Here is a 27,899-nt window from a genome sequence, read left to right on the forward strand (position 1 = left end):
TTACGGCCTGGATCCACATTTTTCTTCTTCTTGTTTTGCTCGGGAACACAAAAAACTGTAATTCGTGGTTTTTAAGTTTGTTGGCTGTGAATCCCACCACACAACAGCTTTTAGACATGTTTAATTTGGGCAATAATGACAATGATGTGCATTCATCACACAAAGTGAATCGAGAGCGGTGCAGTGATTTCCCCCACGATGGGCGTGGCCTATTTTATGCGCTGTCTCTATGGAACATAGCTGGAAATACTGTTGGGAAATGGCAAGAAAACATACTGTTATTCTATGTAATACGGAAGATTAGGCCTCTATTTTCCCATTAGAAACACTATGAAAGGGAAACTGTGTAACAATAGCTGCGGATTACAGAGGATTTCACACGGCATAACACAGCTACATGTTAGGAGGCCTAAATAGACTTATAATGCCACTATGAGATTTGGCTCGCTTCACTGTATTTCTGACAGACAGCGAGGTTGTTATTGTTAAAAGGAACATTGCTATTTTCTCAACAGCTCTTCTACTGCAATGAGGGATATATAAATATGCATGCATTGAAACTTGAATACAGTGAGAATTACAAACCCTCGACTTTTAAACGCAATGTTTACGGTCTTTTTTTTTTTGGCAGATAATTTCCATTTTTAGTGAGAATTTACATGACAGAAAATAATCCTAATATTTGCAAAAGGCTTAACTCATTAATTTGAATGGTCGATTAAGAAGAGTCAGTGTAGCAGTTAATTAGAAACCAGTGGTGATAACCACCTGTTCAAACATACAGATGGGAAGTCTGTCTGCTTATCCCATGACTGCCTGGGAATCTGCCTGGGAGTGCTGTATCATTACTGATAGTCAAATGTAAATGAGACTGAAATAGATGGAGATAGATGGATGTAATATTACTCGTCCTGCTCAGGATTTGACTCAAGTGCACCACAGGTTATGCGGCTGACATGCCCATGCACACACACACACATGCATACGTTGGGAATGAGCACGCAGGCGAACACATGGGCTCCGACGCACGTGCACGCCCGCAAACACACACACACACACACACACACACGCCCACAGACGTAATTACCTGTCAACCGCAAGATGTGACTTCCTGGGAGTAAATTAACTGATTAATATTCGTGAGGAGGGCGAGAGGAGGGAAGGCGTTCGGCTGATTAGAAGTTAAGATATTCACCGTCCCTATTGCTTCTTTTATTACAACACCGCAATGACAAGATGGAAAATTACACACTGGAAGAGATGCAAAACACTAAGGACATAGACAGACAGGCAGCATACATTAGACCGCTCCCTCCACCCGTCAAAGAGCTGTTTGATTTTTTTTAATGCACGCTGAAGGTGGCGCTTGTTTCCATTTATATTACCTTTCACAAAGAAGCTGATGGAATAGGAAAATGCTGGGTAATAGGCGCTCAGTGCAGCTCAGGGACGTCTTCTACCACTTTAGAAGTCAATACTTTATAGAAGTAAAGGGAAAAATCTGCCCTTGGATATTCTCATACTGTTAGATATTGTCAATTTGTGATGTTGAATGCTTTCCAGGATTTATTTTGTGATGAAGTGTGGTCATTTACTTTTTTGTGCCAACTTGCCTTCAACCTTCCTCATCTACCTTTACTTAAGTTACTAATTCGTTACGTTTCCCAGAATGCATTTTGACAACCCCCAGTGAAGCGGCCTGGACTTGTTACTTTCAATCAAAGGTCGGCATATGGCGTATGGGCAAATGAATATCGCTAGCTAGCCAACTAGTTTGTGGACACTGGGGTGTTTTCATAATCCACAGTTCTTACTCAACACATGTCTTGGCTGCAGTGCATTCTGGTCTATTTCCTGCTCCTGTGGGTGGAGAAATTGGTCTCTCTCCTCTTCTACGATGGATTTCTCCCTGTATGATTGTTGGAACGTCTCTTGGTGCAAAATGGCGGCTCTAGACAGAAGTCCTCGCTCTTTGATTCTGAGGGACTGACACCAAAACCTTTTAGATCACTGACATCAAACTCCATTTCATATCAAACTCCATTATAGCTGCTGGAAATATTTCGCCATGACGTCACGCCATCTACGCTTGGCCAGTTATTTCTTGGAATAGGAGAAACACACCGCCAAACAAACAGAATGGGCCCAGAAAGAAATTTTATCAGTGTTAGTTTTTTTCCTTCAGTAGGTCCCAGGGACGAGGAAAAAGAACACGCCTTCTCACGTTTGCACAAATGCATTATATTCTCCATCTCCTTGACTTCTTCTGTTTCTACTCTCTCTCCTTTTTTCAGTCTCCCTCCCCTCTCTTCCCCCCCCCCAGGCAATGTTGACACCTCCCTGGCCGGCTTCCCTCTGTGTCTAAACTGAGCGGATGTCTGCAGTTGGTCGATGCTAGCCGGCTGCACGGCCCCAGAGCCCTAATAAACAGGAGTCTAATGGCATCCCCGGGCTGCCGAGGGGCCTCACATTAAGATAATTAGGCAGAGACAGGGTGCAGGAACGAGGCCCAGGAGGAGAGGAGGCGATGCTGCTGCTCTTTCTGAGTGTCTGAGCCTGTGACTTACTGTCTCTTTGCCTCCCTGCTTGTTGTAGCCTGATTTTCTCCTTTAGTTTGGTTCAGTCGGGCAAGTGAGAACAATGCCATTTGAGCTTGGGTGGCACCAAATAGCTTGAAAATCCATGTCGGTCCTCTTCAAAGGGAACTGCGGTGTGGTTCATTAGGAGGGGGGATGTAACCAAGTACAGGAAACAACCTCAAAACGCACGATTTGAGACGGATGTTGACATCTGATATCCAGCAGTTCCTCATGCTTGAAAAGCCTAGCAGAACAAAATGAAGCGAGGGCAAACCGCAGTCTCGACTGATGCTCATAATCAGCTGTTTCTTCATGTGTTCTTAACTGATATGAACACCAGAGAAGAAGAGCGCAGACAAATCCATCATGCTTCGCTATGAGATTTGGTTTGACTCCCCTGCCAGCAAAATCTCTAACCTGGCAGGATGACAGGTTACCACAACTCAATAAACCCAATAAACAAGCTGCTTGTGAGTCCAAGTAACTTTTGTTTACAAGCCCCGGTTTGCCTATAATTTAACCTAAACGAACCAAATACAAAGACGCAACAAAATAAACTTTTCCACACTGGTTCGGACCAAGGAAAACAAACTGTAGGTGTGATGGGACCCTTGCTGTGGCTCCACTGGGCTGAAAGCCTGAAGACCACCTGAGGGACGAACCTCAGCCACAGCTGCTTTTCCTGCCTGTTTGAACCTGGAGATAGAAGCTGAGGTTCAAATGGAGGTGAAGCCTCACAGATAACTACCTCCAGCGCTGTCATTTTGTGTTTGGCAGCCTGTCTGTGCAGGTCAGCCCGCTCCTGCTCCTCCATCTGCCCTGACGCTCTGCAATCAGACATGACGCACCGATGACAGCTCACAAGACAAGGTCACACAGTCACCTAGTTTTAACGAAGGACATGCACAGCTCCTCTGGGACGGCTGTCAGGCGTGCACTATGTGTACATGTATGCACACACACAAATTTACACACTGCATGCACACAAGCCAGTACACACACACACACACACACACACACACACACACACACACACGCTCGCAGACACAAGGCGGAGAAGCAGTATTCTGCAGACAAGGCCTTTTCTCATGCCTGTGCAATCTCAGAAGCAATTACCTATTAAAATTTCATCCTACCCATCTCTGGATGTTTAGGAAAAGATTATAACTGCTCGGGAGGTAATTAAGCCTGCGAATGGTGAATTGAGTTGTGAATACAGAACATGGTAGTGTGTGTGTGCGCGCGTGTGTGTGTGTGTGTGTGTGTGAATTGTCTTTGGAAAACTAATACTGCTCCCCACCTAAAGCTCGTCAGCGCAATATGCAAAATGACACAATTACACAAAGAATTGAGAAGTACAATATTGGTCTGGAGGAAGTGTTCCTTGTAATAATTCCCGAGGATAACAGCCTTTCGCCAATAAAATTTCATGAGTAACTTGAGCATGAGTAGATTATGCAGCAAGCGCAGTAACACCAAGATTAGCTGCCGTTTTGTCAATTAGACTTAAGAAACTCTCAGGACCTCTACACCCTTAACTGAGCGAAAATGCCTCCAGATGTTGACTTTTCTTGGCGATCCATCCAAGACAAGAGCATAGCTGTGACTTTGCATCACGCTTGAGTAGTGCTTTAATTTAACTTGTGTCAAAAGTCAAAGCCCTGCCCTTCGGACCGTTGAAAAAGGTCTGGGTGTTGCCACAGAGATCTTTTGATTCCTGACATTGTACTGATCCCTCTCTTTCTCTTTCCCTCTCTCAATTTCTCCCTCTCTCTCTCTCTCCATTCCTCCCTTCTTTGTGTCTTTGTGCTCTTTGATGCTGAAAGCGAAGAGACACGGGATTTTCAGCGCTTTAAGCATTCAAACAAAGTCTCCGGTTTTTTGAGATGACATGAAAGTCTGCCAGCCGGCCCTGTTGGGGATAGGCGGGCTGGCTGGTTCGGGTTCACGAAGCACCGAGGACTAAAGTGTCCATTTTTAATATGTAGCGGGGTGTAGGGGGGCCCACTGGATATCCCGTGGGGCCCCGAGAGAACAGGCACAGATCTCAGGCCTTTTATATTTCTAATTGATATTGTGCGTCTCACTTGTTTTCCATGTGCAGTACATGTGATAACGGTTCAGGGTTATCAACACACGGCAGCCCACACACTGGGAATACGGGCTTCTCTTGCTGTTCTGCTTTGCCTCTGTTGACAAATGCATTGAATAAAGTGCTTGAGGGGAGAAGCATATAAATATATAAATATAGCAGCAGTGGTTATCAGTGATTGCTTTACAGACAAATAGCGCTCTGTGAGTGACGGTCGCACGAGGCCCAGAGGAATTTTCTCCTCCTATATAAGCCAGGAGAGACCTGCCAGACCAGATTCATTGATGCAAGTAATAGGGCAATCTGGCCATAAGCTATAATCAATATGTGGTTTGCACTAAGAATAGATCGTCCAGCTGTACACCTGATCAAACTCTCTGTGTGTGTGTGTGTGTGTGTGCAGCGGCCCCTTTCACCTGAGCACTCGTCTTTACATCGCAATCACCGTCCCTCCCGCTCCTTCCCTCTCCTCCTCCTCTTCCTCTTCCTCGTCTTTGCATACACAGCAGCTCCCCCCCCCCCCCCCGTGAAAAATCATCTTGCCCTTTTCACTCTATTTATCGTTCATTAATCACTTAAAACAAGAATAACACGTCCACATCCAGCAAATCCATATCTAATTCCTCTCTCCTCCTCCTTCCCCCACCCATCCGTCCCCCCGTGATGAATCGTCTCCCTCGGCCCGACGGAGGGGGACGCGCGAACCAATCAGGTGGCTGTCGGAGGAGGATCCCGCCAGATCACGGGGGTTAATAACATTCCACATGATTACCCACAAGCCCGGGGATTAGAGGGTTCGGGGGGGGCGGGGGGGGGGGTTCCACATCGCAAATAATAATCGCTATTTCACAGCGGTGTCCTCCCGGCCGCTCAGGTGAGAGGCCTCCCCGCTATCTTGTCTCCTCCACGGTGAGGAACGAGAGAAAAAAAAAAAAGACAGACGGCGGACCCCAACACCTACTAAAAGTGATATTTATCTCTTTTCCTGGCAGCACCTTTGAGACTGGGACCCCCCTCTGAAGCTAAACAAGACCGTTTTATTCAATAAATGAGACCTTTTTCACTCGCTTTTCCATGAGTTCCACTTTCATGACGATGGCGATGGCGTCTGTGGGCGTAGTGCTTCACGCTGAATGGGGTTATGTCACCTTGTCGTTAGTCAGTATGGAAAGCTATTGTAGCATCCACCATCTACTGTACATGCTTTCCTCTCTCTCCTACAATTACAGGCAGTTATTCAACCCCCCCCCCCCCCCACTGCAACACATTCATCTCAGCAAGCCATTTCATCTTGTGTTCAGTCTTAAAATCTGACTGAAAACAATGAAAACAATCTTGCCCGTGATGTCAGATAATTTCACGTTTCCACTGCATTTTTTCTTACATCTTTCACGGATTTTACTGAGATAATTTCATGTGAGAAAATTTCAAGAAAATTCTTGAGGCAGGAAATAACGGAATTTATCTCTTGTCACTGGCAATTTTCTTCACTTCCTCCCCCCCCTAAACATAGGACTGTAAAACTCAATACCAGATCAAATGACTTCTTCAGATGGCTATTTTTTTTTTTTTGCCGCACACCAAAGAGACAAAATGCAATCTTTTTGATGTGGCAGGATTTCAGCTGCAGTCAGATGGAATCGCACAGGCTGCCATTCATGTATAGCTTGATAGTAACGCAAGAGATGAGGGAGAAACATTCTTCTGACAAGACGAGTGTCAGCTACACTCACTCAGCCTCTCAAAATACATCTTTTCTAGTGGAGCTTAGATCTGCTGTTTGCTTTGTGTTATCATGCCATTTTTTTGGAGGGAGGGGGGGGTTTGGAGGGGTAGGGGGTAAAACAAGCAATAAAAGAGGGAGGTGATGCAACCTTGGTGGAATCTGAACGCTTTGTACTGCTTGAGATGTTCAGTCCCCCCACCATCTACCCTCCCCAATGCATCAGTGCATGTGTGTTGGTATGTTCTTGTGTTGGAGTGTGTGTGTGTGTGTCAATGTGTGTGTGTGTGTGTCTGAGAGTGTTTGATCTTCTGTGTTAAAACACCAAGCTTACCAGAACCGTGGTACTGTAGCAGCCCACGGGACGCAGCAGAAATAGATGGCATTCATAGCTCTGTACTCTACACCCCCCCCCCCCCCCCCCCCCCCCCCTCCACCACCACACACACACACACACACACACACACACACACTCACTCCCCTCTCTCCCTCTGTGTCTCTCTCATTATATCATGTGGGCACGGACCAAAATAAAGCAGGGAATGATTTTAAAAGCTCATCAAAAGCAGAAGGCAGATCTCCTCTTTCCCAGCGCTTCGGCGTTATGAAATGGACGGATATCTGGCCGGTGTGAGATAAATTAAAACCCAATTCTGACATTTGAATCAAAACAGAGAAAACCCTGCAGGGAACGGCATGTTCTTCCCAGGCCCATATCTTTGAAGAGAAGACGGCTCATGGGTTTTTCTCTTATTTCTTTACTGCGTAGCTGCCAGCAACCAGTAGCTGTATTCGCTGGGTTTAGATCAGTTTAGGCCAGTTTTGATGACTGACTTGATCCCCTTCCTCCTCACTCCTAACCAAACTTTACATCCTCACGGTGTAATTGACTCTTAAATGAGCCGCCAAGCCTTGATGATCAGCATCACTCCAAACGGCTTCATGGGAGCCTCTTTCACCAACCTGGACACATTCAAACAGCTTTTAAATAAGCAGCTTTTTGCTGACACACACCACACCCACACTCCCATACACTGCTGTTAAGTTACATGCACAATTCACAGCAAGCAGTAATGAGCTGTCCAAAACTCCCAGAACAACTCACGCAGGTTTGTGGCCCTGGAAACATAGTGCTGTGAATGCATCCCGAGGGCCTCCTCCCCCCGATACTGCTCACCTGGACACCCGCCCTGCAGCACGCTGGCGACGGCCCTGCCGGAGAGGAGAGAGAGGGGGAGACTGAGAGAGAGGTGGTGGTGGTGGTGGTGGTGGGGGGTGCAGACATGAGGAATTGTGCATAACATGGTTGATTTAATTATTCAGTTGGGCTGCGCTGCTGCACAGCATCTTTTCATTAAACTGTGTCTGGTCCAGCTAACTGGAAATATTTGGATTCCCTGATGAATGGGAGGATTTAGTTTCAGGTGTCTCGTTTTTTGCTGCCATCATCGCAGATAGATTCTGGCCTATTGCATTACGGAGTAAAAAAAAAAAACCCACTATGAAGATTTAGCTATATTCTATGACAATCCACGCATTTCCAATATATGATGATCTCCAAACAGACGGAGGGGCAATAAAGCGCAATGCTGCCTCACTCAGTTTAGTGAAAGAAGCCGCCCCCGCCTGATGAGTGAAGTGTAGCCCACGTACTGTTATGCTATACCACAAAGGATAAGCAGCCTGCTGTATAGACAGTGGAGTGGAGAGACCATGCAGCATCCACTCTGCACATAAAGCGCCGCTCTCATGACCCAACAGAGAGGATGACATAAGTTGCTCGAGGATGTGGGTTTGAAACGTGTTTAGGGGGTTTGAAACAAGTTGCGGGTTTTATGATTTTCTGTTCTCCTGCCAGCATCAGTTTATGTCTCCCCACTATACACTTCTGACGTGCACGGGGACAGATGAACAAAAGAACAGCACCTTGCGCGCTCCAGATCACTGCGTGCGTAGGCTACTACTGCAAGTCTGTTGTAAACAAGCGCACTGAGAGGAGAGGAACGGGCAGAGAGAGAGGGAGAGAGAGAGAGAGAGAGAGAGAGAGAGAGACTTACCTGGACATGTTCTCTCTCTGGGGCCGGTGCGCCTTTTCCAGCCCTAGCTTGGTGAAAATCCCCACAAGGGCCATGATGGCCACTACTCCACATATGATGTAAACGATTAAGTTCGTCTTGTCTTTGGTGCTGTCGTGCATCTTGTTCATTTTCTTGAAGGGAGTCTGCCCGGTCTTCATCCACACCGGGGTGTCATAATTTTTACAGGTGCTCTGATCCAGCCGCGAATGCTTGTAAGAACAGCAGAAGCGGAAGCCACAGGTGCCGCAGCAGTACAGATAATTGCCCGTTTTGCAGATGAACGGCGGGTCCCACTGGCCCATCACGTCGTAGTAACCCCGGCATTTGTCCTCCGTGTGCGGGGTCTCGTCCGACACGCTCTCCTCCTCTCTGGAGCCGTTGGAGGTGGCGATCATGACGAATCCTCCGAGCAGTCCGGGCTCCCCGTCAGCCTTGCACACGAGAGCCATAACTTTGACCAACAAGTAGCCAAGGAGAAAGTATTTCCCTCTCATTGTGCTCTCTCCTCCGTTCAACTTCACGCGAAAACGAAAAGACTTGGAGAGAGGAAGAAAGGCGCGCGGTCTTGATATGGTGAAAAGTCCAGAAACATACATCCAAACGACAACGCACCGCCATCCGCGCTGATGAGCATCTTTACTAATATGTCCTCATCCAAAAACGTACAGAAAAAAACATTTAGTGAATTCTTCGTGTAATAAACTGTTGACTCAATCGAATTAACTGTCCTCCGCGCAATTACGCACTCCCCCTGCTACGGCATCTATAGGTCCTCTCAGATTGGCATTTGCAGGCTCAGATTCCGCATTGTCGGGAGTGCATCACTTTACATATCCATCGGTGCGCTCTTACGCACAGGAGTAGGCAGAGACACAACTAAGCCGCACCGAGGATGAGAGCGCCAGTGAGCGAATAGAAGAGCCGAGGGTGGGAGAGCCTGGTGCGCAAAAGGAGAGGAGGAGAGGAGGAGGAAAACAGGGGGAGGGAATGAGACTGCGAAGGCTGAGGAGGACAGGGAGAGAGAGCCTGTATTGTGAAATATGATGATAAAGCCCCTGAAAACGCACATTACATTTCTGTTTTGCCGTCGAGGAAAAGCGTGGGAGCTTCTCCTTCTTCTTCTTTTTTTTTAAATCGTACTTTATGCATTTTCAGGCGTAGGTTGCCTTTGTTTTACAAATCCTGAAATCACAAGTACCTTATTGTGTTGCCATAGGCAGTGGCGTGCACAGCCTTTCAAATCCAAAGGGAGAAATTTTGAAAAAAGCGCCCATCACCAAAAATGTCTGTCGGATCAGGGGACACGCGCCATGCCACCAGATTTGATTAATTTCTGGGGACTAGTAAAGATTTTCAAACATTAGCCTACTAATAAAGGCCCAAACCTTAGTCCAAATGTTACATAAGACCAAATCATGAGATAGGTGATATTTTTCATTCTCTAATTGACTGACATAGTCCCTGATACAATGGTGACATCCCATCAGGAGTTTTAAATGTATTTAAAGCTGTAAAAGTGAAGGGTTTAATTTCCAAACACTCTCCATTTGGGAAAATGTTGCTACCTGAAGTTTATTAGCGAACTTCTCAAAAAAAGAGATGATTGTATCCTCAGAGAGACAGCTGTTCTGCAAGATCTTTAAATGGCTTATAAATTAAGGCTAAATGTAACTCATATAGAGCTTTACTTTCATGCCAACAATCACTTTGTAAGAGTAGGTGCCATTTAAAACAAATGGTGGATATCTCATTTTAGAATGAAACTCTTCAATTATTGTGGTTATTTCCTGCTGCATTACTTGCCAAACATAATGCTCCAGGGAATAAACTTAAAATTGAATCAAATAAAATTGAATCGAATTGAGCTGAATTGAAAGCACTGTGATTTTTTGTAATAGTGGGATGAATATTTTTAGGATGATTTTTCACCTGCAAGTGACACCTTTAAAAAAAACAAAAACTCAAAATTGACAGTCGTTTAGAAAAACATCAAGCTGGATGGCAGTTTCAGTCAAATTGGTCTCTCAGTGCCCATACAGTATATAATGTGTGAATATATCCTCTAAGGGCGTCCCTTATGCAGGAAAAACAATTAAAATCCTTTTCAGGTTTTACAATTCCTTCAAGGCAGTCATCTGAACTGTCCTTCCTCATGTGTTTTTGTGCCAGATGACTGTGCCTCCCTCAGGAAAAGCTTTCTGAACCTGAGAGGGGCACTTAAGCAGCAAGAGGAAAGGAGGAGGGAAAGAGGAGAAGACACAAACATGTCATACTGAAAGGATGTCGGTTTGAGTTTCAACAACCTGCTTGTGAAAAACAAATTCAAAACAAAAACCTGGGATGATTGACTTTGTGGTTAAAAAGCAGACCAGGATAAAAAAAAAAACACTTGAATACAAAACACATGGGACCTGAATCATCATATAAGACATTTTTTAGTTTGTCTTTAAATGTGCATGCCTGTACAATAAGCAAAACTAACAATTTAGCCTAATTAAAATAATGGAAATTACTTTAGAGCAGGCTATAGACTATACTATTCATTTCAGCTGATTCCAAAGCAACACAGTAATAGCTTAATGATTTCTCCAATCAACTAAAAAGTGGCTGGGTGGACCATTGAAATCTCTAATAGCCCTGTCCATGGTCCTGAAAACACACTGTCTCTGTCCGAGGTCCTGAAATCATACATTTTTCCCTTTATTGCCCTTCATGTGAACCAGGAAGTGTAGGCCATCACAGGGAACTCCCAAACCTTTTCAAGCACCCACAAGTGCTTAAGATTTAGACCACAGATGGCCATTTGATAAAGGTTTATCCCGGGAACACCCATCTGAGAGGGAATTTGTGGTCTGTCTGTACTGTGGGTGGGGAAGGTGAAACTTCTGATCAGAATAGTCATTCTTATATGTACATTCTCTGACTGTGCTAACGTCTAGTGAATCAAATAAGAGTGAAATTTAACTATTATTCATTTTTTGGGGGATTTCCTGGAACCCCTTCACTGACCCCTGGGATTCTCTGGCGTCCAGTTTGGGAAACAAAGTGTAGCCTACTTCCTGAAATAACAGCGACAGTTTATTAATCGGTTTATTAATCCTCGGATCATAACATATAACCGTGGATACTTTATGTGGTTTTGCCTGCCTGTAACATGTTAGGTCAACCTGCAGCCTACAGCCACACGGGGGGCCACTGCTGCTGAAGTTACGGATTCACTACAGGCTCTGCAGTCGATCACCGATAGTTCCCAACATTAGCTAGCCGTCAAAGCCAGCCGTGTCGACACAACAGCAACACAACAAACAAGTTAGCAGGCTTTCTGCCAGTATCACAAGTGACTAATCAGTTTGCTCCAGTGACGTTTTAACCAGTGGATCTTATGGCTGAGAGTGAAGATATCTTTCTCAGGGCAAAACATCGGACATTCAGCGGACTGACCGAAGGTAGCCGACTATCGTTAGCTTCTTTAGCGAGCTAGCCAACTTACAGGCTAACGCCGTAGCTAATGCTCTGTTACTTGGTTGTTACACAAGTCGTACATCATACGTGTTGCTGCTAGCTACAGGTTAACAGGCTGTCAAAGCAAGCATAGTCGTTTGACAGCTTTTGTTTTGTTGTGCCCCAGTAACGTTAACCCGGTCACCGCTGTCAGCCGTAGCTAGGCTAGATGACTAGCATGCTAGCTTTGCTGGCTTGCTTGCGTTTACAAAATAAAGTGTAGTTTCAGTAATCTGTCACATGCGCTGCTGCCCAGTCTGAAAGTAATGAATGAGCAAAGATACAGTTGTTACGAGGTTGACTTTGGGGCATTTTAACTTTATTTTAAAGCTGCTGTAAACATAGATACTTGCTGTTATGTGTGTGTGTCATAATTCCAAAGACTGCTCAACTAATCAACACAAAGCTGCACAGAAAGTGTCTTTTGGGACTTACTGCTCTCAGCCCTGGGCTGAGCGATGAATATGCTGTGTGTGTGTGTGTGTTTGTGTGTGTGTGTGTGTTTTACAGGGGGAAACCTCTGATTCATTTGGAGTCTATAGCAACATTTCACAACATCTCTGAGGTTGCGACAGGCTATTGTGTATCTCCAAGAGTAACAGCTGGACTTGTGGTTTTAGTGTCGCTGTTGGAGACCAGATCCAAGTTGAGCTTGAAGCACAAAACCTGTTGTAGAGGTATCAGAGATAAAGTGTATGGTTAAAGCCAAGTTATTTCAGGATTCAAAACATAATGATCACAGTTAGTGATATGCTCGGTCTTAGGAGTTCATAGATTTCTATCTTTGCTTCTTCATAGCTTTTTCAGCCCAGTAGAAAAACTAACGGCATAAGGGGTCTCCAGGGGAAAAAAATGAATTTTCCGGTATTTTATTATTTGCTGCGAAAGCAAACCCCTTGTGCTTTCATCTCAAATTATGATTAGTATTGTTTTGAGCGCACCATCTGCCACCTGAGAAATCTCTGTGATTTATGTTTGAAGTTGTGCTCGCCCAGCGCAGCCACACAAAGCTGCTGCCTCTTATCTCCTGTCATGGGAGCTTTGGTGGCTCCTCTCCAAGTCCTCTGTTTTTTCTCTCTTTTTCAAAGTTTGTCTGTGAAATAGTTCACACATCTGACTCCAGAGAGAGACATTGTACTGTAAAGTATGTTCAGTGTAACACAAAGCTTGCAGGGTTTGTCAGAGAGCGCATTGCAGCTTTATGAAAGCTTTAAGGTTTATAAATTGTGTCTCTTGTTAGCGGTGCCTACAAAGAAGATGGCTGATAACTCAGTAGTGGCGGGACCAGCATGTGTGGAGTTGCTTACTTGTACATGTATGAATTTGCATGTGTGCTTGTGTGTGCACACTTGCGTGCCTTTGTGATTTGAATACATTCCTTTGCAAATAAGGGAAGGCCTAATCTGTATACTGAGGTGTGTATTGTCAGGTGATGATTTCCATATGCAAACACTCAAAGCTGAGACAGAATTTAAAAAGTATTCTGCTGAGCTGCAGGAGTTCAAGATGTACTGAGGAACTTTTTGATCTATTTAAAAGACAGAAACAGCCTGCATCCTATCAAGAACCAAACAGTGATTGACTACTATAGACTGCTGGGATAACATTAAACCTACACCAGGGCCTGGAAACTTAACTTCACAGTCCACCGGCCACAGCTGGTGGTATTTCATTCATCCTCACTATTTTACCAGCCAAAGCTGATTTCTACAACAGAATAGGACTTCTGAACAACAGCCGGATACCTGTGAAAGTTGTTTAAAAGAGAAGATAAATTTACCAGCCACAGTAAAAAACTTACCAGCATTTGGCCAATGGCCAGTGTTAATTTCCCTCCCTGGCTTCCTCCATGGTCTTTATGAATGGATTAAGCTAAGATTGTCTTGGCTTGATCTTTTCAGCGTCCTGAAGGCCTATGAACTGTGTAGTCATTAGTTAAGATCAAGGCCAAGGAAGTTGGTTTAGACCGAAGGCTTTCAAAATAAATCTGAGTAAAGAGAGGATGAAGATAACCATAAAAGTACAATGTGTTTTCCCACATGCTTTCATAAATGCCAGTTATACTGAGAGCTTCTGCTTGTCTGGTTCCCAGGAGCCAGGATTCTCTTTCTCGCTCTTTTTTTTTCCATTCTTTACTCAAGTTTCTCTGGAGGACAGAATTATCATAAACTCATTTGGGAGAGAGCGATACATGGAGAGCATGTTAAACACAGAGGATGCTGATCAGTTAGAAGCCCCTGCTGAGTAGGAGTGGGGGGATTTGTGCACATGCAGACCTACTCCACAGTGACAGCAGAGCATAGCTGCATTCACATCCTCCGGAAACAAAATGAGTGGAGTAGGAAAGCTGTTGTTTACGCCTGCTCTTAGCATCTGTCCATGTACAGGCAAGGGGACTCCATTTCCATATCACTTTCCGTGGCTTTCTCTCATGTCCTTCACATCAAACCCTGTCATTTCCATCAGACACAGAGAGTTGAGTGTGTGCTTCCCTTCTTTTCCGTGGAAAGCCACAGTTGCCCTTTTAATGAATATTTGTGAGCAATTAGGTTGTAGGGCCCTTCTGATATGTAATATCCGGATTATGTAAAACACTTGTTCTTTGCCATACATACACCAACATGTAACTTTTTGTTAATTATTTAGGTTATTGACGGAATGAGCGGGACTGGCCTTGACAAAGGGTCATACATAATTTCCGTCCTGGCTCGTGAATCATCACAGCTCTTTCAGCTAGTCCAGTATTGTGTTGATTCCAAGAATGAACATGAGGCTTGTACATGAGGCTATCACAATAGGCCTCATATCATAGCACTTAATGAGTAATGCTGTGATCACACTTAATCCCTAATGCATTTATGTTGCTGCAAACTATGCGTAGCGTTCTCTGCGAGGATCCTGTGGCCCAAACATATTGAAATGAAAATGATCAGACAGTCAGGATCGGAAATGAACACCTGCCAAGCGCCAAATGCCTGTAAAATGCGTCTTTGGTGGATAAATCAAAAAGAGTCACCTTCCACACTGGCCGGTTACTTTTTGAGACGATAACATTTTAATTCCTCAGTTATATTGAGTTATGCTGCACTTTTTGATGAATTATCAACTTTGTCCTTTGAATACGTGAGTGAGCAAGTTCTTCGAAAAATATATTTGAATTTGGCTGGTAAAAATTATTCTTGGCAGGTACATTTTTTTTTTTTTTTTCGTTTACTAGCCCTTGGCAGGTGAGTCAAAAAAATTGTGTTGTGACTGTTTTGATTTCAGTGCACGCTTTACGTTACACTCTGCTTACTGTCAATCACCTGACACCCACAGGAAGGAGTGGAAGTCTCTGCCAGGAAATAATCCCTCAAAAACCTGCCGGCTTACAAACTTTATTGTCACATCCATGTCTTTTTATTTGGGGCATCTTTGTCAGCCGGGACAGCAGTTAATTTCAAGCAAGGTGTGACACCATAAAGTTTGTGTTTTTATAAACAACGGAAAACAAGTAAATGTTAAAATAATCAAATTACATGTTGCATAGGCTACATTGCAAAATGATTGGGGAGAGATCTTTTGCCTCTCTTGTCTCTTTGGTTTCTTTTGGTATAAAGCATCAGAGACTGGCTGGTTGGTAAACATGAGTGTGCTTTGGAGCCACCAACATCCAAAGTTGCCTAGTGCAGCTGTAATTTAGTTTAAAGTTTGATTGCTTTGTCCCATGCCTTCAATATTTCAGCTCTCTCACATGCTTTTTTAGGAACCGTGGGGTCAGGTCTTTGGGTCTTTGTCAACACACCTGCTAAGCCCAAGCTTGTCTTCCTTGTTCCAGATGCGGAGCGCGAGTGGACGGGTCCGTTCTGCTTCATCCAGGCTGCAGACCCCCAGCTGGGGCTGATGAAGGCCTGGAGGGACGGCGACTGTGACGGAGGAGGGGACGAATGGGCCGACGAGATCCAGCTCACCAAGCAGGCTGTGGAGGCCGTCAACCAGCTCAGACCCAGGCCGAGGTTCATGGTGCTGTGTGGAGACCTGGTCCATGCCATGCCAGGTACTGATAGAGCATAATAGGATTCACAAGAGCCAATAAAGTTAAAGTTAAGGGTCCCTGCCTTGCATGACTAAACGCTAAACTTATGGACTATGGAACAAAACATGAGAACTACATGAGACCATCGCTGCTGCTAACTCAACTCAAAATGTAGATATGATACATAATTTTTCAGCATTAGTTGTGGGTCCTGCTGTGGCTATACGACTATTGAAAAACTATTTTAAATGTGTTGCTCTTTGGCTAAAAGTTGAACTATTTTAAACTGCTTTGAGTGCTAAGTATATACTCTCAAGTTCTCGGGGCTGTAGAGAAAATGCAACAGCAACTTAGTGCTTTCCATTGAAAATGAAGCCAGCACAGTGAAGAGAGGTTCCCAGTAGACACGCAGCCTTATAGACAGTAAAAACCCTATATGATCCACCTAGGTAGCTGCCAACTATCTGCCTCACATTGGAAAACATAATGTGAACTCACATGTTTAACTCTGCTCAGCCTCTTCCGCTCAGGCCAAATGATACATCAGCAGTCCCAGGAGTGTTATCTCATGGCATCTGGTACCTCATGCAGGCTGATGCAAATGCTGCACGTATTTGAAACTGTTCCAGATAGCTTCCCTATATTACACATAAAGGCAAACTGTTCAAAAACACAAACTGCAACTACTTTTCATGCAGCCTACACAGTTTTCCCTGTCAAATTGTTTACTATTATTATGCTCTGTTTATATTCAACTCCAAAAACTGTTTTGCAAGATGACCTTGTCAGATCTAAGGTCCAAAGCAGACATCGCACTTTTTCATCAGACAAGGAAGGTTATGAGCTGGGTCAGAAATCACCGGCAGCCACCAGCGAACTGCAGGTAAATGTTGTAGTTTGACAGGTAATTGATTAGTAAAATAAAGAAAGTAGCTTGTGAATTTTGGCATTTGTGGCCAGTGAACAAACACCTGGGTTTATGTACAATTTCACATTTTATATTTTCATGGATTGTTTGTGATATAGGATTCCAAATAGGCAGGTAATGTAACCTGAGTCTAATTCTGAGATGTGACTGTCATTTTTTCACCAGCCAGTCCCCGAGGATTCAGCTGCCTCCACAATCCCTCTGGTGACAGTGATTAGTGACAGTTCTGTGTTTGATGACAATCGTTCAAACACTGCCACATGTGAATGAAAGATGTTGTATCTTATTTTTTACGTCCTTGAGGGATTTAGAAACAGAAAGGCTGGCTAAGCTTTTGATTAGGATCTGTTCATGCGTGTATCACTTGGTAAAGCCAGGAAAACAGCACCGAGCACGGGCGCTTTTTACCTGGTGTTAGCAGGCAGGGAGCGCAGGTGCAAATCCCGGTAGTACGTGACACCAAAATTGCACTGATCGCTGCTCACACACCTCCTGCTGCACCTCTCCTTCCACTTCAGTGTGGTCGAGTTCATGACGAGTCACCAAAATACCAAACGGGCGCCGGCGAGAAAACAACCTGTGTGCCTGATGAAAACACCACTTCGCCGGGGCACAGCCACGCCATGCATGAAAATAGATCCCAGTATGACCATAAACGGCTTACATATTAACATACATGGTGTTTTGTTATACTGAATATACTGATATACAGTATAGTAGCCTTGTATTAAAAAACATTCCTTATTCCACACGTCCATGCCTACATCCATTACTGTAGATTCTCAGAGACGTACTGTATCAGAGCCGAGCCGAGCCGACTCTCTGACATTCATCTGTCTTTAAAGGGAATGGAATATGTCTGCAATATAATGATTAATGTATTCTCAGCTGCCCTCTGAGATTGTCCTAATCTAATTAATGCACTCTGTGAAGAACATTAGCTTTGGGATGGTTCGGTTACAGAATATTCTTCATCGACATTAGGCCGCTCTGATTCCCAGCCAGAGTCTGTAAACAACGTACTGTCCCATGACAGCGGCTGATATTTATCTATGAAAAAGCCCAGGCCTTCTGGCTATTCTTAGTCAGGTTTAGTTCCCGTGTTGATGAAGGTTTCAGCTATTGATCAGACCAACCAGAATTTGAAAGTCCTGTTCTATTCTAAACACCTAGGAGATCGTGGCTGGTGTGTTTTGGGATGCACCTCCCGCTGCAGCTGGGAGTCAAAAAAGTTAGTTCCCCGCCCCGTTTGTTACCAAGGAAGTCTAGTATTATGCCTCTCCAGCTGAAGGCTCTAGTTCGTAAACATCAGACCCCCTGTGACAGCATGCAATATTTATCTATGAAAAAGCACCTGGTTGCCTCCAAGCTGTTTGAATAAAGGGGAGATGTAGCTTTGTTGAAATGTTTCAGCAGAAGAATACTGGTTGCGAAGGTAGAATATGAGGCCTCTTTGATTTATTGCCTTAGTTTGTAAATAATCTCCAAAAGCAACGCATGATGTTTTGTCTCCATCGATGACAAACCTCAGTCTGCGCTCGCTCCTTGTTTGCTATGCTGAGATCTTGAAATAATAAATGGAACCAGGACAAGAAACTGACTTCCATTTTGTCGGCCACAGCAGCTGCTGGTTTCCAAATTCACCAGACGCTTTCGCCGTGCAGCCAGCCAAATAGATTTTAGAATAGAATAGGACCTTGAAACAATAGTCGGTTACCTCCTGAAGTGGCTGGTAGAGTAAAAAAAAAAATGACTGTCATTTTGGCAGTAGCTGGTGCTCATTTCCCACCTTGTTTGGAACTGACACAGTTGTGTTTGACTCACGCTGGGTTACACTGTTGTTCCATTCTATCAATCTGTTTCTCTTTCTCTGGAGCAAATTAATGGGAAATGGAAATTCATGTTTTTCCGCATGTAATATTAAATTTCAACCCACCAATCGATTTCTCCACTTGATAAATGAAAGACATTGTAAGGCCGCAGACCTACTCCCGTGTTTCACAGTGGAGGACCTTGGCTGTGTATGCTTGGCAGGCATTAGCGGCAGGCAGATGCCTTTGGTGAAGTTAATGAAATGAGTGACTATGGCGTGGTGTGCGTTTGCTCGATGTCCAGCTGCCTAATTTGATAACAGGGTAAGAGGAACGGGCAGGCAAGACACACTGCAGAGTTAATGTTCAGCGAAAAGAGCCGCAAGCCGCCAACCAGTGCAAACTACCTTTGCATGACAATTAGGGAGCTAGCATGGGGTGCCTGCCTGCCTGCCTGCCTGGCCTCAAGGAACGAGCACAGAGAGAGAGGAGTCAGCAGGCGAGCCTGTCTCTCTCTCCATCTCTGCATATCCTCTCTCCCTCAGCACTTCTGTTTACACGTCTGATTGGATCGTAATGAAAGATGTCATTGGGTTGGGTCCTGATTTGAAGATTAGGAGATTATGTAAGATATTATGCAGAGGTAGAACATTTTGTTATGTATGTCGTCCATAGAATCCCCTCCGCCCCCTGCATTTAAAACATGACTCAAGGCAGAATCCCAAACTATTCATATGCAACACAGATTTGGCTTGGTTTAGTCACAGAGCAGCCCTTGCCTTCCTCCTCTTTCTTTTTGCTTACCTTTAGTCATAATGACCACCGATTTTTAACTACACAGGAGCAGTCATGAAGCACTGCTGGCCTATCATCTGAGGGTCTTGCTGTAGGCCTCCAAGTATGCTTATCATCTCCATGACTGCACCATTTAGGCTAAGCATGGCCACAATCCTTTCCCACCTCGCTCTCCCCTGCTCCCTCTGATCAGCTGCCTTTATAGGTCACAGCGAGATCCATTTCAGATGCACAATGGGACAGCGGATAGTGTAAGCATGGGGTTTAAACCGCCAGGCTTCGGGGACCTTTAAACGCCGCGGCGTCAGCCCTTGTTACTGTCAGCCCCAGCAGAGCAGGTTGTGTGTGCCATCCTCATTACACGCCACGTCCGTCACCCGCCTGGCAACTGGGCTGCTCCACGGGGGGAGGAGGGAAGAGATATCAGAGCCGGAGCTGCTCCTTCCTTCTCTCCGCTGACATTTCCCCTTCAACTGTTTATTTACAATACAGAATGAACGGGTGGCGGCCAGGGGAAGCTGGCTGTCAACCGGCATTGTCAACACTGCTGCCTGTCGGCGACAGGAAATTGGCAACTGTATTTCTTTTCCCACGGATTTTATTCACTCTTTCTCCTCTCCCTAACTCTCACTCTCTTTCTTTCCCTTTCTGTCTGTCTCTGTCTCTCTCTCTCCTCTCTGTCTCGCTCTCCCCCTCATCTGCCTGTTCTCTTTAGTAAACAGCTGTGGCCTCATGCCTCATACCTTATTTTGACAACCTTCATTTGCAAACCTGACACGTGCGCAAACACACTCATTTATTCTCGCCTGTGATGAATCTATCTAAAGCATCGATGCGGCTTAAATCTAGTGTGGAAGAATCAAAAGGTCTATTCATTCTTGTGATTGTTCTGTAACAGACATAAAAAATCACAGGAGACACATGTTTGCCTATCAATACTGGGTTTGATCTACAGAGCTTGATATGAAGACAGTGCAGCTGAGGGCTAAATAATGCTGTTTCGGTTCAATACATTCCGTACCTTCTCAAAGCCTTGTAGATGTAAGTAGTGATCAGAAGCACACATGCACACGAGGTGGAGAGGAACCCTGATGGACCCAGCAGTTTGATCAATAAAGGCTTTCATGGCCTCCCGTCGCGGTGCTCCACAAGGCTCCATGCTGGGCCCGATCCCATACTCACACCTTCAAAATGCTCAGGTCGTCCTTCCTCAACAAATGCTAGTCAGGGTATCAGGGTGTCAGGATGTGGAGTTCGTTCCCCGGACGCCGTGTTATCCGGACGTTTATTGACATACAGCTCTGTGATCCCATTTTCCCCATCTCCGCTCGGCTCCAAGCTAACCCCAAGAGATGCTTTCTCATCTCAAGGACTTCCTTCAATCTCACTTTTCTTTCTCTCCCTATCTCTCTCTCTTTCTTTCTCTCTCTCGCTCACTTTCTCTCCCTCTCATGTCTTTCTCTCACTTATTTTCAGAGCTGACAAATGAAGAGGATAAAGAGTGTGTGTGGGGGGGGGGTGTAGAGGGGAGAGGGAGGAGGGAGAGAGAGAGCGCGATAGAGAGCTGATTAGATTAGAGAAACATGCTGGACTTAACACTCTCCTAATGAGCACTACAAAGGATTCAAGCCGTGTCCCCGGGGGTTTGGGGGGGACGTTCCGCATGATACAGTGGGGTGAAATGTTCAAGTGTGTGTGTATCTGTGTGCACATGCATATGTGCGTACACGCGTGCAGAGCTCAGGAAGGAGAAGTTGAGGTTACCTTGGGACTTCCCTGTCCCCTCTCTGTAGCTGTGGAAACCCCTTTAATTGCCGTTGAAGGCAGATAAAGTGGGGCTCTCTGTGGGATTCTGAAGCAGAGGAGGGGAGAGTTTGAAGGAGAGACAGCTGAGAGTGGAGACATACTGTACTGAACTGTATACCGATTTTTTTTTTTTTGATGGGGTTGGGGGGGTGCGGGGGGTTCCCGTGTGTCTTTCTGATGCCGTCCTCTAGTGGGGGTGTGTGTTGTCTAATAGGTTCCTGAGGGGTTTGGGGAAAGCAGAAGTTGAGAAACGTCTCCCTATTACCACTTTCACGCTTCACCCGTTTCGCACTGACCCGGGAAATACACAATTCGAATGTCAGTGCGAAAGGATCCACTTAGACCCTGCAGAACGACCCGGGTCAATGAATCCAGGGTTGAGACGAACTCTGCTCCACTTGTGTGTGAAACCTCAGGGCTTCAGTGCCGCGTTCACGTTATATTGGATTTACGTAAATATGAGAAAAAATGTGCACATCAGCTTCCTGGTGGTAATTAACAAGTAGGACATGGTAATTTTTTGTATATTCATGAATTGCAGAAAATGTCAACACAGGAGGCAAACATGGCACCGAGTCCCCCGTTGTCAGTCTCCGTTGCTCCTTGAAGTCTTTTGGAAGCGGATAATTATAACCTTACGATAACAAGAGGGAGCACCACAATGATTGACCGTATGATTGCCATCTTGGATTCGGGCGATCCAACGACTTAAACACATGAACACTTCCAAGTTATAGCGACGAGATGTCATCCTGCTCTTCTGCGTCTTCCGATATGACGTTCCAGTTTATGAGGCTCGGTGTGAATTCCCTCTTTCACAGGATGGGCCCGGATCAGCATACCGTAATATTCCTGGGTTTATGTGTGCGAAAGGAGTCTAGGGGAGAGGAGAGTTTTAACGCAGCTCCAGCTCAGCTTCCACACTGTCATAAGCTGTAGGCTAGTGCCACATCAGCACAACCTGTCATTGTTATACCCTGGAGTTAGTCATAGATTTAGAGGTCCCCGCACAGTCAAAATACAATTGTTTAAGTTTAGAAAATGTGTGTGACAGCAAGACCCACATGCGCTGAGTCCTATGTGCAGTCTTGACAATCAGTCTTTAGAGGAAATTGAGAGAAGTACATACAGTGTTGGACAGGCTCAACAAGAACCTGCCATGGTCTCCTGTCAAGGTGTGAGAACCACAGTGTTGCGATCTCATTAAATGAACAAGTTGCAGAGAGGGAGCAGTTTTGTGTTTGTATTTTGATTCCTTGAAGCAGGGCGAGAGAGCCACAGCATAAAAATAATAAATAGATAATAAATGCTAGCCATGGGATTTTATCCAATCACCCACTCCTGTTCTGCAATACGGCTTAGCAACAAGAATTGACCTTCCAAAGATAGTGCTGTTAGCATGAATTAATACAGAACTACAAGTTCATGTGTTAACCTTTATTCATCTAGGGAAGTTGACTGAGCATGGATGCTGTTTTTCAATAACGCCCTGCTTCACACTCTCATACACAGGTGCCCACCTGGGTGCTGCCGGGTACAGCAGTCTGCTCCTGGAGTGACAGGCGGTTAATTGCCTTGCTCAAGAGCAACTTTACAAGAGTCAGTGAGGGAGAAGAGAGCATTTCTCAAACATCTTTCCCCATTCAGATTTTCTCAGTCGGTCTGGGATTCAAACCGGTGACATTCTGGTCATAAGCAGGCTTCTCTAACCTCTAGGCTGCCATGTGCATTAAAGGAGCTTAACTGACGAGCAGGTAGGGGTCCGTTGTCTTGCTTGAGGACACAGAGTGTAGAGCTGAACCATTATTGAAAAAAATCAAAATAATGAAAAAAAATCGCAGAGGCTGCAATTAATTGCTTAAGAGAGAGAGTTGCATCCAAAATGGATTTCTGAACAAGGTTTTTTAGAGCTGCAGGTAATCTTTGGTCCATGAATCAAGTACAATATTGGTGAAAACCAATATTTCATCAGACTCAAACTCAGTAAATCCTGCACACTGACATCTATTTTTTTTTTATTAAATCACTTTTCTTTGAACAATTTTAAAGTACTAAAAAAGTGATGATATGAATCGCAGTTTAAAATGCAATTGCAATATTCCGACAAATAATCCCATGTATATTTCAGCGCCGTCTGATCAAACCTGTGACCTTTCGGTTACGGTTCTAACCACCAGGTCACCCTCTGTCCCTGACGTTAAGACTCACGGCGTTAGAAAACAGACGGATGTTCGGTCGGTGGAGGTGAGGCAGAGTGAGCAGGCTTTCTCCTCACCCACAGCGGGACGCGTTCATCCGAGCCGCCTACGAATGTTAACTGACACTACCTGTTACCTAAATGGGGTCATGCCCATAGGCATCGCACTTCTCTCCCAGTCACCATTAATCTGAAGCAAGGTGTCTCAAACGCAGATTGATGGGGTATGACCGAGGATTGGTTTGATCTCTGTGGTGCTGGAGGATGATTCATGGACGTGTCGTGTGAGCTGATAGCTGATGGCTGTGGCTGTGGCTGAGGGTGAGGAGCTGGGGCTGTAGCAGAAGGCAGTGCGGCGTCCTTGCCTCTGTGTGTGGCTTTCAATGCTTTTTTTTAACATATATTTATTTTATTTATTTAGTTGACTGAGCTTTCATGCTCTTGTTCAGCACCACCCTGCTTCACACTCACTCAGTTACACACATTCACACTTGGGTGGCGCCCAGCATGACCACCGGTTTTCTATTTTTGGCCTCTCAGCAGCTCCACTGGAGCAGCTGACAAGGTTAAGTGCCTTGCCTTGCTCAAGGGCACTTTGGTGGCTGTTAAGGGAGGGGGGAGAGGGGGGGGGGGGTGTTTCTCATTCACTTTCCCCACCTGGATTTTCCCAGCTCATTGAGTCCGCAGAGCAGTGGTCCGTTAGAGCCCACAGGGTCAGGAGACTTAATCAAGATAGAAAAGAGAAGAAGAAAAAAGACGAAGCTGTGCTGGTTGGAAATAGGGCTGAAAGATACTGACAAAAATTATAATTGCAATTATTTGACTGTATATTGCAATTGTGATTTAAACTGTGACTCATATCATCAAGTTTGTTATTTTTTTTTAGAACTTTAAAACTATTTAAAGAAAAGTGATTTTGTTTAAGAAAAAAAATGGATGTCATTGTGCCGGATATACTGAGTTTGAGTATGATGAAATGTTTTCATCAATATTGTGCTTGATTCGTGGACTAAAGATTACCCAGAGCACTAAAACACCTTGTTTACAAATCCACTTTGGACGCCACTCTCTGCAATTAATTGCAGCCTCTGCTATTTGGAAATTGCAGAAGTTCATATTGCAATTTTGATTTTTTTTGATTAATTGTTCAGCTCTAGTTGAAAGGCAGTAAAGAGATACAAGCCAGACACAACAGCAGGGTTAGTTGAGAGCTAACAGCTGCAACAATTTCCACAGTATTTCAGATGACAACCCCTCCCCATGCCCCCCCCCTTCTCCAATTTCATTAGTTTGTATGTAATAGTGGCAATGGTCAAATATTGTGGTTGTGGAATAATGAGTCCAGATGGCTGTGGCCTCAGCTGTCACCACAGTTTCCATCAAGATTCTGCTCCACTCTGTAAACTCCCCAGAGGATCGCCTAAATGTTAGCAAAACCAATACAGGCAGAGCTGGGAATGTTACTTTCAGAACGCCACTACACCACCACTTACCTGCTTGAGATTGTATTCAGTAACTGGATTACACAAACTCACACAAAATCTATGTACTCTCATTTATGTTGGGATTACTTTGCACCTCAAATATATGGAGTACTGTTAGAGACAATTTGTTGACTGCAAAAGAAGATCTATGACTGTTGTATAGCGTTAATATCATCCTTTACACCCATGATTTACCTTTATTTTGAAGTTTTGTCAATGCCATTTTCCCTTTAAACATGTTTCTGTGTAATCCAACAAGTAATGGCATATTTTTTAAAACATAATCTGTGTAATTACTGAGCTTTAACTGCTGACTTTTACGTGTTTATTGTAATCAATATACTGTAATCCTGTAAGCAATTACTCTCCAAACCTGACTACAGGCAGTGATAAAAGCTTCACACAGAAGCTGTTTTACAGAAGAGAAAGGGCCGTCAAGTCCCTCTTACTTTTCATTTGTGTCTGTGTTTATGTGTCATATTGACAATTTGAAGTCTGACAGGTTAGCTTAATTATGGAAGAGAGGCAGGTGAAAACCACTTTTTGCCTTTTATCTGGATACGTTTTAAACTCTACATTTTCTCCCTCTGTCACGCACAAGATGTTCTGTTGAAAAAGGCTCTTATGTAACGGGTCCTGTCCAAACATCCAAGGAAACGTTCGCTCATAAAAGTAGGCCAGTAAAATAATTACTCAGATGAATAAAAAAGGAAAAGAAAAAAAACGAGAGAGGGGCAGGGAGAGGAAGGAATAACTTTGGAGCGGTGGCTGATAGGTTTGTTTGATACACATTCTAAATTATAAATAGATTTGAGTCTCACCCATTCTCTGCCCTTCACCCACACAGGCAGTGAAATAATTTGGCTCAAAACATTTTCCTTTTTTTTTTTTTGCGTGCCGCTCTTCTGTGTGAACTCGGTGGCTTAATAGCTTGCTGTGGCTGATTTTAACGCATCAGCAGTGCAGTCTTTACAATTTAACACAAAGTAAAGAGACATCTCGTAAAAGCCTCTCCCTGTGTAAAACAAATAGCCTCATGTGTCTTGGACTAGTGCATCTGACAACTTGTTCCAGAGTGCTCTACCCAGCGCTCAGAGCAACAAAAAAAAAAAAAAAGTTGTGTTTTGCTGTGAGGATTGGGGAGGCTTACACCAGAACAACACTCATCATCTCCGTAACCATGGTGATATAAAGTAGAGCCGTACAGTGCATTGATCATTCTCTGAGCTGTCATCATTATCACCTAAATAATCCCCCTTCCCTTAGGCATCTCTCACCTGTAGTACCCTTCCCACTCTCTCACCCTGACAGCTTTCATCAGCATTCATATAACTCTCTCTCCCTCTCTCTCTCTTTTTCCGTCTTTCTCTCTGTCTCTCTCGCTCGCTCTGTCTGGCCCAGGTAGGATGTTATTGTAATTAAGCGTTGGTGTTTCTGCTTGAAGTCAGTATTGCTTTGTACGTCTTTTGATAGACAGATAGATTCTTTATTGTCCTCTTAGAGGGAAATTTGTTTCCACAGCCTGTACACATACAAAAATTGAAAACAACATCCAACAAATACAAAGACATGGAGGGGCACAGAGCCAGTCACAAAAACAGAACAAAGCCCTAAAAAAAAAGGGGGAGACACAGGAGAAAAAGAGCATAAATAAGTCACTAGGGCACAAGTCCATTATAGCTTATTGAGGGCAGTGAGGGCACAAAGCTCTTGCTGAAGCGTGCCTTTTTACAAATCAGGCATCTGTATCTGCGGCCAGATGGGAGTAGGGTGAAGCATGAGTTTAGGGGGTTGCTGGGGTCGTGTGCTATGATAAGTGCTTTACGGGTGATGGCAGTGTCCGTGGGAGGTTGGGAGTAGGGAGACTGATGGCCTCAGAGGCAATGTGTGTGATTTTGAGGAGTTTGTTTCTGTTGGTGACAGTGAGCATGGTGAAATGGCATGTGGAACAGTAGAGGAGAATGGGCTCAATGATGCGGGGGGGGGAGATGGTGAAGCTCTCCACCATCTCGACTGTTTCATTGTTGATGGAAATGAGGCAGTGGGGGGTGCTGGGTTTATTGTGGATGTTGATAGGGAGTTCCTTTATCTTGGAGACATTGCGGTGTAGGTGGTTATCTGTACACCACTGAGTGAAGTGGGAGATGGAGTGTCGATAGGCAGTGACTGAGTTATTGTCCTGAAGGAATGCAAGTATGGCTGTGTAGAATATTTGAAGTGTTTTGTGATGGGGAGGGGCTGAGACAGTCATTGGTGTAAAGGGTGTACAGAAAGGGGTTCAGAACACAGCCTTGGGGGGCTCCGGGGTTGGTGATGATGGTTGATGATAGGCAGTGACTGAGTTATTGTCCTGAAGGAATGCAAGTATGGCTGTGTAGAATATTTGAAGTGTTTTGTGATGGGGAGGGGCTGAGACAGTCATTGGTGTAAAGGGTGTACAGAAAGGGGTTCAGAACACAGCCTTGGGGGGCTCCGGGGTTGGTGATGATGGTTGATGATATAGTGGTGCCCACTCTGACGGTTTGGGGTCTGTCACTGAGGATCCTGATTCCTGATTTGTTACAAGAACATTGAGATCTCTGTCTTCTTCTTCCTCCCAGATACCCCGTTCAGGGAGGGTCAGGAGCGGGATCTGAAGGTGGCCCTGAGGGGGACGGATCCCTCCATCCCGCTGGTGTTTGTCAGTGGGAACCATGACCTGGGCAACACCCCCACCCCCGGCACGGTGGAGCAGTACTGCAGCGCCTGGGGGGACGACTACTTCAGCTTCTGGGTGAGCAGGAGCAGGGAGGGAGGAGGGAGGAGAGGGGGCGGGGGCTGAGGTGTGGTGTGGTGTGGTGTATGCTCAGATTTCTATTTATTTATTTACTCATTTATTTAACAGGGACAA

General features: G+C 44.9%; 2 protein-coding genes across 3 annotated transcripts in view; one reads left to right on the plus strand and one right to left on the minus strand.

The window, feature by feature from the left end:
• shisa9a (shisa family member 9a) overlaps window positions 1-8,966 on the minus strand; it is a 43,568-nt gene extending 34,602 nt beyond the window's left edge. Inside the window, exons 1-2 of the mRNA XM_071535710.1 lie at window positions 8,452-8,966; window positions 7,500-7,606 (exon numbers count right to left, since the gene is read on the minus strand). Of these exons, the coding sequence (XP_071391811.1) occupies window positions 7,500-7,606; window positions 8,452-8,966 (622 nt within the window). The remainder of the gene's footprint in view (window positions 1-7,499; window positions 7,607-8,451) is intronic.
• Window positions 8,967-11,737: 2,771 nt separating this feature from the next.
• The window catches only part of cpped1 (calcineurin-like phosphoesterase domain containing 1), a 39,853-nt gene continuing 23,691 nt past the window's right edge, over window positions 11,738-27,899 (plus strand). For both annotated transcript variants that reach the window (XM_071535703.1, XM_071535704.1), the window contains exons 1-3: window positions 11,738-11,918; window positions 15,791-16,009; window positions 27,610-27,782. In XM_071535703.1, coding sequence (XP_071391804.1) covers window positions 11,855-11,918; window positions 15,791-16,009; window positions 27,610-27,782 — 456 coding nt within the window. In that variant the 5' untranslated portion in view covers window positions 11,738-11,854. The remainder of the gene's footprint in view (window positions 11,919-15,790; window positions 16,010-27,609; window positions 27,783-27,899) is intronic.

This window comes from Centroberyx affinis, unplaced genomic scaffold (assembly GCF_046629955.1).
Source record: "Centroberyx affinis isolate AG114_WGS23_722 - 3 ecotype Tasmania unplaced genomic scaffold, CSIRO-AGI_Caff_v1 ptg002751l_1, whole genome shotgun sequence".
In the NCBI taxonomy this organism is placed as follows: domain Eukaryota; kingdom Metazoa; phylum Chordata; class Actinopteri; order Beryciformes; family Berycidae; genus Centroberyx; species Centroberyx affinis.